The 15,660-nt window shown below is 49.9% G+C and overlaps 5 protein-coding genes across 5 annotated transcripts; 4 read left to right on the top strand and 1 right to left on the bottom strand.

Annotated features, from left to right (window-relative positions):
- Positions 1–575: 575 nt before the first annotated feature.
- J4E82_002993 (uncharacterized protein) lies at positions 576–3,474 on the top strand (the record flags this gene model as incomplete). Its single annotated transcript, XM_051729285.1, has 2 exons — positions 576–1,151; positions 1,213–3,474. 2 exons carry the CDS (start codon positions 576–578, stop codon positions 3,472–3,474), a joined length of 2,838 nt encoding a protein of 945 aa, XP_051591000.1.
- A 1,404-nt stretch (positions 3,475–4,878) lies between these two features.
- J4E82_002992 (uncharacterized protein) lies at positions 4,879–6,839 on the bottom strand (the record flags this gene model as incomplete). The annotated part of the gene is made up of 2 exons (XM_051729284.1): positions 4,879–4,910; positions 5,006–6,839. The coding sequence occupies 2 exons, from the start codon at positions 6,837–6,839 to the stop codon at positions 4,879–4,881; spliced, it is 1,866 nt and encodes a 621-aa protein (XP_051590999.1).
- A 3,701-nt stretch (positions 6,840–10,540) lies between these two features.
- J4E82_002991 (uncharacterized protein) lies at positions 10,541–12,158 on the top strand (the record flags this gene model as incomplete). The annotated part of the gene is made up of 3 exons (XM_051729283.1): positions 10,541–10,730; positions 10,872–10,934; positions 11,020–12,158. 3 exons carry the CDS (start codon positions 10,541–10,543, stop codon positions 12,156–12,158), a joined length of 1,392 nt encoding a protein of 463 aa, XP_051590998.1.
- Positions 12,159–12,964: 806 nt separating this feature from the next.
- J4E82_002990 (uncharacterized protein) lies at positions 12,965–13,459 on the top strand (the record flags this gene model as incomplete). Its single annotated transcript, XM_051729282.1, has 1 exon — positions 12,965–13,459. The coding sequence occupies one exon, from the start codon at positions 12,965–12,967 to the stop codon at positions 13,457–13,459; it is 495 nt and encodes a 164-aa protein (XP_051590997.1).
- Positions 13,460–13,879: 420 nt separating this feature from the next.
- Positions 13,880–15,463, top strand: J4E82_002989 (uncharacterized protein; the record flags this gene model as incomplete). Its single annotated transcript, XM_051729281.1, has 2 exons — positions 13,880–14,172; positions 14,221–15,463. The coding sequence occupies 2 exons, from the start codon at positions 13,880–13,882 to the stop codon at positions 15,461–15,463; spliced, it is 1,536 nt and encodes a 511-aa protein (XP_051590996.1).
- Between the last annotated feature and the right edge of the window lie 197 nt (positions 15,464–15,660).

The raw sequence follows: 15,660 nt of genomic DNA, 5'->3' as shown, positions 1-15,660 counted from the left end.
ATGGCTGTATTTGCACGATTTCGGTTTGTGCTAGCGTGGGAAGAACGCGGCAAGACGAGGTGGATGGACCTTGCAAGAAAAGAGTCGGACAGGAATCGAGTCATGTCATCTTTTTTTAATACTGCTCTATATGCAACTAGTAGTCTTGCATGTTGGTTTGAGAGCCTTCGTTCGAACGCATTCCTTGCGAGGCATATGTGGAGGCTGTGTTCAGCGCAGACTGTCGCGCCCTTGTGATTGGATCCAAGTACCTTATTGGGTCGCATGCCCACCGGACATGCCAGCGCATCACCACAGAAATCAAGAACGACGTCTCTGGGCCTATCACCATTGGCGTGCATCATGCATCTCAATATATCCAGGGAGTCCGGTGAAGGCACATATGGTTTTGATCTGCGCTCAGCAGGAATGTGTCTTCACCGGTCTCGACACGACAACTTAGTGCTACAGAGGCACTATATCTCGCTAGGATATGATTCATGTCGCTCTTCTGTTACAATCATACCTAGGTAGCGCCGAGTTCTCTTCTCTTTTTGGTGAAACGCAGGCGCATGCGACTACGGTTCTCTTTCAGGATGGCAGAGTCAGCATCCCATGCGCTTAAGCAAAGTATCGACAGTGACAGTATCACCGTTGCCAACTGGAAAGGCGATCGTTTCGTCAAATTTGATCCCTTTCGCCAATTGCTTACACAGTCTACTCTAAGGGATATTTTCCAGGAACGTGGTGTAGAAGTCTATCACATAGACGAGGCTATTCGTGCCGTCACTTCCGGTGGACATCGAGTCTTTGGCATCTTGAACCGCCTGGGTCAAGAGCACGCGATACTGGAAGTACGAAAACACACTGACAGCTACCTGGGCAAGTCCCTAGACGCGAGTCTCCCCTATGCGACAGAATCCGAGGTTGAAAAAATGCTACCAGACCGAGACTTTTACCCACAATTCTACAGAAACTTCTTTGATGCTCAATGGGCTTTTTCTTCACCTGTTTTTCACTACGGACTCTCACATCGCAAGCTTCACGACAAGACTGTACTGCCCTTCACTGCTCTCAAAGAGCTTACCGAAAATAAGGGCGCAACAGCCACGGTGTCTCGCGCAGAGATATGCGCATCGCATCACACCTTTAAGGAGTCAAGGGACAAAACAGTGAGTAGAAACTCGGCAGACGCATGAGTGGTGCAGTGTAAACTCCACTGACACAGCACAGGTTTCTGTAGTTATCAAGACAATCAACTTCGGCAACGCTGACGACGATGACTTCAGACATGAACAACACATCTTGTCACTCCTTCGCGCTTTGCGTCATCCAAGCATAATTGAGTTCTTCGCAGCATATTCTCTTGGGAATTGCTCGACGTTCATATTCGCCCCGGCAGAGAGCGACTTACACGATTGGATGCGGAAAGGGGTTGAATGTGTCTGGTCCGTATCCGAGATACTGGACGGTCTACGCGGTCTTTGTTCAGCCCTCTGCCATATGCATAACTACTTCCTGGGATCCGAAGATGTGCAGAAGATTGGTTGTCATTACGATATTCATCCTCGAAACATCCTAGTCAAGAACCATTCGATGATACTATCTGATTTCGGACTTTCCAGGTTGAAGACGCTCGATCAAGGCTCGAGATCGGGATTCGTAGGCGGTGTACTTGACTACTACGCTCCAGAATGTCAAGACTGGGCGCGTAGTTTCAAAAAAGGTCAAATTGGAAGACCGAGTGACATTTGGTCGCTAGGCTGTATCATGGCTGAGATTGTTACCTTCATGGTGCAAGGCTCTGCAGGTCTTGAAGCTTTCGACAAACAGAGAACATACGGACCATTCAGCACTTTTCATGCAACAGGTGCTGAGCATGATAAAGTAACCCAGTGGATACGCGATCTAGCTCAAAAGACATCCTCGGGTCAAGTGCGGGAACTTGCGAGTTTGATAGAAACGATGCTTTACATTGATCAGCAACGCAGACCAGCAGCTTGGGACGTGCTAAGTCGAGTCACCTACCTCTTCCATCAGACCACATACGATACCGTGTTGGGCCGTTTCGAGAAGCTCACGCAAAACACGGGTTACAACTTCGAAATCGAGTTTGAAAGATTCAAGATATGGTCAGAGCATGTCGGACTTGCACAAGGCAATCAAGATAGCTCATGCGCCCCCGACGTCTATCTTCGTAGGGACCACGATATCTTGGAGAGTGTGACCGATCAGTTGAAGAGCATTCTCAGCATTCTCAGTAAAGAAGTGGAATCGAGCGATCAAACTAGAGACGACACTGGGAACAGAATACTCTACACCGAGCTTCGAATTCCTATTGATAAGTTGTGGTACCTTGAGGAGTCGAGCTCACAACACATCATGGCACGCAAATTAGAGAGCATCATCCTTGGTCGAAGCCCAGAAGCGGCACTGAATGCAAATGGTATCGATAGGTTTGCTAGGCCACAGCTGCTACTGGTCATACAACAAGCACTCAAAACCATCGACGAAATCCAGCAAGTATCGCCGAGCAGCCTGCTTGTAGAACATACCAGAATTACTCAATTCGAGGAGTGCGAAGAGTATTCGCTGGGACAATTCACAACCACAGACGGAGATCAACATCCCAGCATCACAGAGCTATATTACTATGATGATGCATGGATAGATCGCGCCCATGAGCTCGTGACGCGTGTTCAGAACCTGGTCCTTCTGTTGGGTCGAGACGATATAGTCTCCAACTTCCCAGTCCTCCGTGCTCTTGCGTTCTACCATATCCCAGAGAGACAGGCGTATGGCCTGATATTCGAGATGCCAACGAGTATCGATATCCGTGGGACCAGGCAAGCCCCCCAAACCTTGGTACAGGTCATTAAGAGGGCATCTCGTCGTGCGGAAAGACCATCACTTGATGATGTGTATGCTCTCGCCTACAGGATCTCAAATACGATACTTTCGTTTCATAAAGCGCGATGGCTACACAAAAGCATCTCGGCTTACAAAGTCATCGTGTTTCCACAGAACGAGACAGCTACTCCAGAGTGTCTTCCTTCCGCTCGTCTCCTCGGATTCCAGTACAGCCGTGCAACTGATGACAGCTTCACCGTCGGACCACCAAAAGCTAAGAAGGCGGCAAGATACAGACATCCCCAATATCACGAGGGAATCTCCAGGTTCGAAGAAAGGTTTGACTACTATAGTTTAGGAATCGTGTTGCTAGAACTAGGAAGATGGAAAACCCTAGATAGCATGCTCAAGAACATGTCAAACATGGACAAGAACACGTCACCACTGGAGATCAAGCAGTATCTTTTGCAAGAAGTGGTACCCGATCTCAGGTCCCATATGGGTGTGGGCTACCATCACGCAGTTCGGGTCTGTTTGGAAGGGTTCGATACGCAACGAGGACTCTTTGATCGGCTGGAAGTGTGGAAAACCTTTGAGAAGGAAGTGCTGAGCCACCTTGCAACAGGCTTGGTAATACCGATGTAGGCGCAATACATTTACGGCCAATGACACCAACAGCCAATCTGAATAATCTGATCAATCGAAGGTTTACAATGAAACTCCGCTGAAAGCTTTGGAGCTCGGGAAGAATTTTTAATCCATAAAAAGTGTTTGAGAATGCATTACTATGGTCCCGGCTAGTGTCCTTCTGGTCGCGCGTAGCAGTGGCGATCGAGTGAAGTTCCCTTCTTCAGAAAACGAGACTAAGGTATCATCCCTGCCTTTTCCTGAACTGCTTTTGGATTCAGATATCACCAAAGACTCTGGTTACCAAATCATCACTGAAACGTCTTCCCTGAGCGCCCCGAAGCTAGAATAATGGCGATACTCTTTCCTTAATTCTCCTTTGGCCGTTACTACATATGTCCACAATTAGCCGCCTACTTGAATGATATCCTTCTCCCGTACAGCACCTGACCACAAGACACCAAGAGTTTGTATTTCGTTGTATTGCCTCAAAACAGCATGCGGCCTCGTCGCATGGCAGCTACTTCACTCATCATAAACGCATCCTTACTCAACTTCCGTGCCGCTTCAGGCACAACGCATCATTCCGAGTCTCGACTTCTTCCCCCTTGTTACGCCCCGCACTAGTTGCTGACAATTTAGCCCTACTATGGCATTTACCATACGGAAGCGGGGTGCATCACATCTCACACAGGTAATACCTTCTCGGGCTTCGCGAACGTTATGTGTCAATTCAGATAATGTCCTAGATCAGGATGATATGAACCCTGCACCGAAGTCGTGCCGACCAGGTGCCGCGGTTATGACGAAGCAATTCCAGTGTCTTCACGTTGGAAAGACACAAGAACGTTGTAGTTACATCAGCCAGATAAGTCGATCCAAGACACAATCAACGTTACTGGAGATACTATGTGTCTGTCGTTATATTGACCCACAACCGCATGAAGCCTCCTCACACAGTAACTTCTTCGGTCATCGTATACGCATCCTTACGTAAACTGCACGCCTCACCTCGGGCAGAACGCGATATTCGTTGTCTTACAGTAACCGCTCCAACGCACAGAGTTAGTGCCCCCATGCGTGTTCTGTCCGTGCACTTTCGTTTGCATGACCCCGGCTGGGTCGCAGTAATCGTTACGTCCTGGACAATCGCCCCGTTGATTGCGAGAATTAGCAGTGCATGCTGGCAGACAAGCATAGACGGTTGCTGCAACAGTACCCTGTCGGCTGGGGCAATACAATGACATGGAACCACAATTACAACCATTACTACAGGGTGTAGTGATCTCACCAGCTGATCTTGTATTGGGATAGGTGCCGTCGAAAATCTCAAAGGTTGTGTTATCAGCAGATGACGGTGGCGAGAAGTCATAGACTGCGAGGGGGACGGGTGCGGCTGACGGAGGCAGTTTGGCGGCTGTCTCATTGCGAGCCGTTGGATACCCTGTGGAATCCTGGACACAAAGACTTGGATCGTCCCATGCTGCACGGGCAGCGTGATCCCAAAGTTGCGTCATATTGTAGATCGTCCCGAGCGTGTAATAAATACGACAATCGGCAGCCTGGTATTGGAACTGCAATGGTGTGAGCTCTGTGCCGTGCACTTGGTTCCTAATTGTCAAACCGGCGTAATTGATCCACATTCCTCTATCCGTGCGGTTGGGTAGTTGCGAAATTACTTCAGGCTTGTCAACTGGCAGATACCTCAGTCCTTCGTCGAAATCGTAGTCGAGTGCGTCAGCAGAGTATGCGGCTGCGCCGCGAGTGCCGCTGACTGCTTGCATAGGGCCAGGCTTCGGCTGACCACCAACGACAATGGTTTTGACTCCAGCTTCATAGGTCATGAACTCGACAAAGATAGCGCACGCAGAGGCGCAGAGACCATCAGTAAGAATGACTATGTTTTCAGGAGCCCAAGGTGGTGAAGTGTTGGCTATAGTGTCGGCTGGATCGTATCCATATGGATAGTCTCCAAATGCGGAATAGTCGAAATTCTCATCGGACAAATTGTATTGTTGACTTCCTGAAAACGTATCGCCATTACCGACCTCAGGGCCATAGAACTCCTCCCAAGATGAGAAGGTCTTCCCAGTAGCAGCGTTGATGCGGTTGGTGACGATCCACTCGCTTGATGCCCAATTGTAGTTTTCAGTCTGGTTGTGACCTGACTGATCCCACCACTCTGTATAAGCTTCACCGAGGATATTGCTCAATTCGTGACTGCGTTGGCGGCTTGCACCATTGGGATCAAGATTCGGAAAGAATTGCTTGAATGTATCGTAGGCAAGGAATACAAGACCTCCAGAATTTTGTTGCAGATCGATGATGACACGGGAAACCTGACTTTGTGAGGCGTTGCCGATGAAGTCGCGGATCGCTTGCCGAAAGTTGGAGGTGTCTACACCGTTCTGGTAGAATGAAGGTATGCTAAGGACGGCGGTGGATTTCTCATCTAACAAATAGCTAGATACGATACCTCCTCCTGCGATAGAAAGATCGACTTGAATGGTCGTGGGGTTATTTGGGTATGCGCCAAAGCTGTTCATGCACCAGTTTTGGCTCGACGTAGCCCCTTCGTCACAATAGCTTTCCAGTACCGCTGTGAAGTTGAAACTATTTTCGCTGTCATTGGTCGGAGGGGATACTTCGTCTTCGATGGTTGGCCACCACTGCTCGCCTTCACGATAACTCTCTGGCAGGAACCCGAGAACAAAGTAATTGTAGAAGTCACCGCCGGTGGTGAGAGGTCCTGTCTCCTTACAATCGACGCAGATTGCCCACCAGATGGTCTCGATGACAGTATTATTGTGGAGTGTAAAATTGAGCGTATCAGAGAAGTTCTCGTTCCCAGGGTACAGCTTTGCCGATTGAAATGTACTCGGAATACCCTGGATGTCGAGTGCAGGGCTGTCCATGATCGCGTTCCAATCTGCATGTGGTTCTAAGAAGCCTTGAGAGTTCTGCTCGGCGAAGTGTTCCAGATATTCGATCACGTCAACCCCGTTGATGTGGGTCACAGGCGATGCTTCGTATTCGCTCATGGCCCAGGCTTCGTACAAGTCCTGATCCAGGTAGATTTCCGGTGCTTGTTTACCGTCAATAGACGCACTGACAAGTCCATATGAGCCGACAAAAGAGAATGCTGACAGAGCACCGGCGTTGAGAACAACGTGCGTGTCACGTAGCTGGTTTACTAGGAGCTGGATCTGTGCTTCAAACTCGTATTGGTTCTTGTAGACAGCCGTAGTCACGTTCTGCTTGATCTCCTCTAGGGCTTCGTTGACGTCGAATGGTGCTCGCTGGTAGCCTGCGGGTGGCGCTTTGAGATAACCCAGTGTGGACTGAAATTGTAAGGTCATATTGTAGTAGTCGAGGAAGCGCATTGCGACGGCTGGGTTGAAGGGTATGCTCTGCAAGCACTCGTACACCCATGATGCCTGGAAGTATGTATATTCTTTTCCGTCGTTTAGCCGAGATCTTCTTCTCGATAGTATAGTATGGTACTAACCATTGTTTACAGCGATAATGATATCGCCACATGCAGTAGACACGGCTTCCTCAGAGGCTGTAGAAGGCTCAACTTGCCGTGGGGCGAAAGGGCCCTTTAAAGGTTTGGCCCACCCACATGCCAACAGGCACAATACAGCCAGGAGCTTAACAGAAAACATGACGAGTGACTAGGAATTCCTGACCAAAGCCGGTTGTGTTGATAGTAGACAGAGTGGATCTCTTTAACTTCTTAACTTGGGTGAGAACATCTTGTGTAATTTCATGAAGCTCACTGGCAGGGATGTAAATCAGTGGTGTGCATTTGCTTAGCCTCCACAAAGACTCCAATAATTGCAATAGTGCATGAACGGCAGGCCGCCAACGATTGTTAACGAATGGTTGAACACTTGCTCCTGCCAAGCCAAGAAGCCACCAGCTGCCACAGGCACGGCGAAAGGAAAACTGCAGGGGAACAACAGACCGTGTGATATTCTGGGCTTTCCCTGAGATCGCGCTAGAGGGCTGATGGTCGATGTGTGGGTGCATACATGAAGCACAAGGCAGTCATCTTACGCATCAGCCGCACTTGGCCCCCACACGGCCTGCTGGCTCATTCCGCTCGCGAAAAGTCTTCGACGGGTTAATTGTAGCAGCGCAACCCCCTGCTTCGATGCATCTGAGGTCGGCGGGAAGCCAGCTACAAGTCTGCACAGCCCTGTAGCTAGCTGAGTATTCAGATGATAGGTGGAAGTTGAGCAACAGAAACCCTCCGTCGACCTGTAGTTCGAAGAGCAAACACAGCCCCGATCGCGGCCCATCGAACGAGTTGTGAACGCAGCTGAGGCTCGCATCTCGTGCGACGAAACCTTCGTCCAGTCATGAGCCGAAATGTCTACAATGCAACAGGGTGAAAGGAGGCAAAAGAGGGCAGAGAAGAAAAGGCAGCGACTTCGAGGACTAGGCAGATTTGCATCTCAAATTGGAAAGTGCTGTATACAGTCTGCCAACGCAACGTTACATGGTCAGACGTGCCGGCTGGCACACGGGATGTGTGGAGATGGAGGACGATGTCTATTTGTGGGTTACGCGCCGGGTTAATTGACCGGCTGCGTGACATAAGCCAGATGCATGGTCATAGAGGAGTGGGGCCGACCCACTGGACGCCTCGTCCGTCCCGACTTTCGAAAACAACATCGACAACCCTCAGATAACAGTGCTGAATGGGTAACAATTTCCTTACGAGGTGGTCTAGAGTTTTATGGGCCCTTTGAACATGTCGGGCGCCGTGGGTGAAGTCGTTCCAGATCCTTTCGCACCGCAAACGCACGTACTACACTCAGCCTTGAGCCCGAACACATTACATGGCAGCGAATATGATTTCACCTTATTCGACAACTTCTTTGCATCCCCAGCTTTCTGCGCATGGTCATCAGGTAGTAGATCATGGCAACTGCATTGCTATGGAGAGCCTGGATGTGGCAAAGTGAGCTCCCAAGGATCTGGCAGAGCACATTGCTTACCATGACAGACAACTGTAGCTGCCTTCGCTGCCAGACATCTACCATCTAGCATAAACGGGGTCAAAACGACTGTCGCATCGGTATCCATCACTCAACATGTGTGGTCGACATCATTGGATTTCGTTGAGGATCTTTTCCAGCTCATATACTCTGAATTTGGCGCTGAACCTAATGCGGAGTATGAAGCATATCAGCTTGCGTGTTGTTCCGGAAGCCCAGGAACTGAGCGGATCCAGAAGCTGATCGGAGCCTTGAGTAGCTTCGCTTCCAATGCTTGCAAGTTTATCATCCTCGACGGATATGATCGCATCAACGAAGCATTACAGTCGGTTGTCGATATACACTTGACCGCTTTGGAGCTCAGCAACTTCAAGGTGATGATCACACGGAGAGTTCCAGTGTTCTCCATATTTCTCAATAAAACATGCGACAGGTGCGAGCAGGGCTACATGGAGCTCTGGTGGGAATGTTCAAATTGCAACATGTTCGATCTGTGTTATGACTGTGAAGAGGAGGAACATCTGGAAAAGTCCCACGTGTGCCCAGTAGATGGTTTCATAGAACCTTATCAGCATGTTAGCATCAAGTTGGGGTACTTCAACATCGAGCACTTGCTCGAAAAAAGACTGAGCATGCACTATCTTGACATTCAACTAGAGGATACGAATCGCGTCGTTGCGTATATCAATTCGAAAGCTGGTGGCAACATAACGCTTGCACTATTGTATTTGGAAGATATCTTTACCCGGGATGATATCGTCACGTTCAGCGTAGATCGAGTCGACGACAGGCTGCCTAGGGATGTTATTGCTTATTTCGACACGGAGATGAACTTCATCGAACGGAAACCAAAGCCTGAGCGTTTACCTCCATTGCATGCAATTGCTGCGGCTGCAGACCATCAATACGGAATTTCCCTGGAAGAACTTGAACACTGTATACGCCTTGCTCAGAGCACCTGTTCGAGCTTAGATTATCCCAGATCTGTTGAAGACGTCTTTGTTGCAGCAAATGGTTGGCTTACAGATCTGCGCACCGGAGACCGAAAATTGGATATATGCTGCAAACCTGCCTTTCCTCTATATGTGAGAGAGAAGTACAATGATTCGCTAGAACGGGCGAGGCGCCAAGTCAATCTTGCGGCAAAGGAAGGGTCTGATGCTATCACATCACAGCAGTTCGAAGCGTTCCCCTCACCATCCGAAACACCTGATCTCATAGGGGGCACATTCGATACGATAGCAAGCGGAAGGTCTCCCCCGACTCCGTTGATGAGCCTTGAAGACGGCCTTCGTATCCGTGAACTCGACGGTACATTTGATCGGGCGACATTCCTCGGCAAGGACGAAAAACTGGTTCAATCTCCACCTAGACTCAACAGCGCTGAGTATATACCTAAAATGGTTCAGGGTATTGTTCCGGTCCGTCAGTCTGAAAGAAAAGTCGCGCAAATGAACACGGCATTGAGTCAGCCGCCGATACGAGTGTGCGACTTTTGCGTCAAGAATGTGTTAGATTCTGCTACATCCTCCGGTCAGCATCGTCTCTCAATGAATGGTGCCAGTTATACTTTGGATCAATGCACATTTTGTACTTCGCTCTACAGTAGCATGAGAAACTCCTTGCTCAACACTGAAAATTGGCCATTGTATCATTGGACCCTCCGAGCACTACCACGCGGCAGAGAATTGAGAGGATCGATGATGTTGCGATTCTGGTCTTCTCATCCGACACTCACAACTAAGTCCTTTCGACTCCTACCAGGAACTGATCTGCATGTGCCTGCATCTGAAGATCTACCAGGAACAACAGATGTAGACCTTAGTGGCGGGACTCAAGTTAACAAATGGATGGAAACTTGCATGCGCGATCATCAAGGCTGCAGTAAAGCCTGGCACGCCCAGCGTTCCAAACCTTTCTTTCTCCCAACACGACTTCTGGATGTTGACACTGGAGATGACGATGTTATCCGCTTAGTAGATACCCAGATAACCAAAGCCAAGGGACCTTACTGCACGTTGAGCCACGCGTGGGGACCACGAGAGAAGCCGTTTCTTACCACCACCGTGTGGAATATGGCAAAGCATCTAATCACAGGTATCTCCCTAGACGAGCTTCCAGATAACTTCCGACATGCGATACAGGTGACTCGCTTCTTGAAGGTGCGGTACATTTGGATTGACAGTCTCGCTATCGTGCAGGAACCTTTTGGTGACTTTGCAAGAGAGGCCAATCTGATGCATAAAGTTTATCGATACTCACATTGTAACATTGTTGCAGCGGACTCAAAGGATGCATACGGCGGCCTCTTCAGAGACCGTACACCTCATGAGATTCTTCCGGTCAGATATCATGGTACTAATGCATCTCATCATTTGGGGACAAGAACTTGGACGATTGTCCCAGCGGATCTTTGGGAAAAGGAACTTCTTAACTCCATCATATATTACCGTGCGTGGGTGTTCCAAGGTAAGCAAAGCTCATCGCTTCTTGATATGTTTGCCGCCGCCAGACTATCGTGATTTACTAGGAGCTGACTTCGTGTAATCAACAGAACGTATTCTCTCTCCTCGCATCCTTCACTTCACAAAACATCAAATCTTTTGGGACTGCGGTACGCTCTCTGCCTGCGAGGTGTTCCCAAACGGCCTTCCCTTCCCTCTCGATCACAAAGCAAGCACAGATCGACATTGGAGAGGACGGCTAGTCGGAAGTACTGTCTCATCCAACGCCTTGACTGGTGTTAACGATAATGAAAGCTCTTACACTTTCTGGATGTCCGCAGTACAAAACTACACGGAATGCAATCTGACTAGTCAAGGTGACAAGACTATCGCAATCTGGAGTATCGCGAAGTTGCTGCGCGACGTTATGAGAGAGCAATACGCCGTGGGCATGTGGTCTGAAGCGCTCGAGGAGCAAATGGCCTGGAAAGTACGAGAAACTCAAAAATGTGAGAACATGCCAGAGCTCGATGCCAGTATTCCTAGCTGGTCATGGGCAAGTGTAAGAGGTTCTATCGTGCCTCAACACCGGCTGGCATTGCGATCATATACAGTCACGGATCATCACGGGGCTATGGTCAAATTCACAGTCGATGGGGAAACTAGGGAAGGCGATAAGGAGCCTACGTTAGAAAGGAAAGCGTTGGAACTGAGGACTCACATCGGCTTCGGTCGACTGATAAGTGTGGAAGAGGACGTATATCGTCTCCGAGTCTTGGGCGAAGCCTCCAGCGGCCCCATCGAAATGGACGCCTTTCCCGATGCTCCACTTTCAACTACAGCAATCGATCCGCAGCAATGCGCATTCATGATCCTTGCCGCATCGGTCACTTCGAACAACACCAGTGGCCTTCAATTAAGCCTACCTTCTTCTTCCGAAGCATGTCAGACGTACTCCGGTATAGGTCTTCTCCTCATCACGCACTCTGCCTGGTTTTCCAATCAGGAAAAACTACACCATGAATACAAAAGCGCGCTATCAGGCTTGAAGCCATCTCGAGAACAAGAATGGCGCCTAGATGCCTTCTCAAAACTCATGTCCCAGCAGTCAGAGAGGATTATGAATATGAAGGGGAACATTGCAAGCGTATATCGGCGGATCGGAGCGTTGCAGTTTCGCGATATAGACGAGCAAGCCTTCAAATCCTTGATAAACGACCAGAACCTGGAGAATATTTGGTTAGAGTGAAAGGTTTATTTGTGTAAAGCTCACGTCCATATCTTCCAACACTAGGTTTGGGTCAATATCAAATAATTCCCATTCCGTCAAGACCAGATATCTCTCCATCTGAACCCTACTTCTTCAGACGAACCTCTCTTCCATCATCGCATCTGCAAATTTCCACCGTCAACACCCCTTGCTTGTTGCTACATGTATTCGTGATCAGCTATCGCCCCGAATGATATCCTCCTCCCATGCAACGCCCAACCAAAGCTTGTCCTCGTTACCAGGTTCCAGCTTGTCGAAACTCATCTCTGTTCGTATCGAAATAGGAAACAACTCATCGATCAACGCTCGCATACCTGCGTTGAACATCTTGACGGGTGGGTCCTCATCGTCATCCATATCGTCATCTACCAGATGCGACTGATAAAGGACCTTGATGAACGAATCGGCTCGAGTGCGACCGTAGACTTAGCAGTTTTATAGCGCGACAGCAACATTGTACAGGTTTGTATGACACTGGGACCGATCGCGACACTATGAGGTCTAAAATCGACACGGCTGCGCCTCACTCGCCTTTGTTGGTCATAGCGATCTGCGGCTGACATGTAGGGCTGCCAACTATGTTACGGTCAAGGATCAACAGGCATCCAGTTTCGACATGCGAATACATGCCTAGCTGATTGTTGCCTAATGTTGGCTGCCTTGCTGCGGATAACAAAAGCACGCACTGGAAACGTATTCCATCGCCAATCTGATCTTTTAAGCAGAAGTCTACCTTTCCACAATCTCTAGCGGTACGCATCGACTCCAAGTTACGACCAAGCGATATGGCGCGCCGTTATCAGGCATTCAAAGATCGTTCTACCATGATCGAGCCCGGTACAGCATCCTGGGATGTGAGCATCAGCGAGGCCGATTTTACGAAGCTCATAGCCGGTGTCGAATCTCAAAGTATGGAGGATAAATGGAACGTCTGGAGCGAAGAGGAGAGCGCTGGCGGGGACATGCTCATCCACTTTGCTCGAAGCTGGACAGGCCAGAAAGTGTATATACTTCATTTGGAGGCGAATGAGGGTGACGGCAATACCGGAGGAAAGATCAAAGGTATCACCTGGGCGCAGAAGCTAGGAGAATACCATATCTCGGAGGAGCAGGGCAAGAGGGACGCGACTATCATAAGCAGAGCTCTGCTCGGCTGCAAGGTCGAAGCGCTCCCAGAGTATGACACTGATGATCTCTACAAACCCGCTTCGACGGATGCATCCAAGGAGCGACAGCGACAGGAGCAAGGCAACGGTTCCGGAAACAAGCCCCCTGTTTGATGTCTGAATGTTGGGGATGTCGCTGGCGTGCATGGCGTGTGCGGCGTGTAGCGGATCACATTGCCAATTTCTACCGACTGGAGTTGGTTTAGACAAGGGTCTAATGTGGGTCAAGCGTTGGAGAGCTCGCTTGGACGAGCTTTTGCGGGGATAGCAACGGGTTAGGGCCGGTTGGTGATGGAGCTCTATCAGCTGTATCGAGGGTAGTAGATAAAAGGCTCTGGAATAGTATAAGATGTGATACCGCTCTTCCCAACTGTATCCTCTTACGTAGGCTGTTCTGACTGTTTGTTGTGGCAAAGCAGCTACTGTTACGCGTCGCGTCTCCCCGCATTCGAGCTTCGAGCTCCCCGCAGCATCATCACACTCTGCGCCATCTTTCCTCCTCTAATAACAACAACAACACCGGCAACGACCACGATGGCGTCGCTCATCCGCAATGCTGGACGTCTTCGAGCCCCAGTTCTTGGTGCAAATGCTCGTCTAGCCCTAAAGGCACCAATTGCATCACGGAGACGATATGCTTCGGCAGCAGCAGCGGCCGTTGCAGACAGCGGAGAGCATTCCTTCTTCCCAGATGAGCCCCGACAGCCAATTGTCAAGACGGCAATCCCCGGCCCAGAGAGCAAAAAGGCCATTGAGAGACTGAGCAAGGTCTTTGACACCAGGAGCTTGAACATGATGGCCGACTATTCCCAAAGCTATGGCAACTAGTATGTTTGGTATGCTACCAGAAGTGAACCGAGACTGACACGAATCAGCATCGCAGACCTCGACGGCAACGTCCTTCTCGATGTATACGCCCAAATCGCCTCCATCCCCGTGGGCTACAACAACCCCTCCCTCCTCCTGGCAGCCACATCCCCCGAGATGGCCTCTGCCATCATCAATCGCCCCGCGCTTGGAAACTTCCCCCAGCACGACTGGGCCGACATTCTCGAGAGCGGTATCCTCTCCGTAGCTCCCAAGGGCCTCAACCAAGTCTTCACCGCCCAAGCCGGCTCCGACGCAAACGAACTCGCCTACAAAGCCGCCTTCATGTGGAGGCGTCAACAACAACGCGGTGGCGCCTCGGCCGATTTCTCCCAAGAAGACATCGACTCGTCCATGAACAACAAAGCCCCAGGCGCCCCCGACATGTCTATTCTATCCTTCAAGACAGGCTTCCACGGTCGTCTATTCGGCAGTCTGTCAACCACACGCTCTAAACCCATTCACAAGCTCGACATCCCCGCCTTTGACTGGCCACAAGCCCCCTTCCCGGTCCTCAAGTACCCCCTCCATGAACACGAGGCAGAAAACGCAGCAGAAGAGCAGAGATGTCTGGACGCAACAGAACACATCATCACCACCTTCCACAACCCACCCGCCGCCGTAGTCATCGAACCCATCCAATCCGAAGGCGGCGACAACCACGCCACACCAAACTTCTTCCGCGGCCTCCGCGAAATCACCAAGAAACACAACGTCCTCCTCATCGTCGACGAAGTGCAAACCGGCGTCGGTGCAACGGGAAAGTTCTGGGCCCACGAACACTGGGGTCTGAGCACGCCACCGGACATGGTTACCTTTTCCAAGAAGGCGCAGACTGCTGGTTATTACTTTGGCAACAACGATCTCCGACCCAACAAGCCGTACCGTCAGTTCAACACTTGGATGGGTGATCCTGCGCGCGCGATCCTCTTCCGTTCCATCATTCAGGAAATCAAGCGCATGGATCTGGTCAATAGTACTGCTGCCGTTGGTGACTACCTCTTCGACGGTCTCCAGAGGCTGAGTGAGAGGTTCCCCCAGGAGATTCAGAATCTGAGAGGAAAGGGCCAGGGCACGTTTATTGCGTTTGATAATGTGCGAAGGGATGAGGTGCTGAAGAAGGCAAAGGGCGAGGGTGTCAATATTGGTGGGAGTGGAGAGAGGGCGGTCCGGTTGAGGCCCATGTTGATTTTCCAGAAACAGCATGCTGATTTGTTGCTTGAGAGGTTGGAGAAGGTATTCTTGTCATAATCTGGTTATAATGGGTTGCAAGTATAGGAGTTTTTTTTTTATTGGCGTTGGTACACTTCTATACAAGGGGACAATTCTTTTGGGGGAATCAACGAGTGCACGAGGTTTTTCCCATCAACACAGGCCACGAAACTTGAAGACGAATTGACATGTCAAATATGATGCCGTTTACAAAGCTTATTTTGAAATGACTTTTT

This window comes from Alternaria postmessia (assembly GCF_024291825.1).
Source record: "Alternaria postmessia strain BMP 2775 chromosome Unknown scaffold_12, whole genome shotgun sequence".
In the NCBI taxonomy this organism is placed as follows: Eukaryota; Fungi; Ascomycota; class Dothideomycetes; order Pleosporales; family Pleosporaceae; genus Alternaria; species Alternaria postmessia.
The sequence above is the reverse complement of the archived record's forward strand: the minus strand, read 5'-3'. Positions and strand labels throughout refer to the sequence as shown.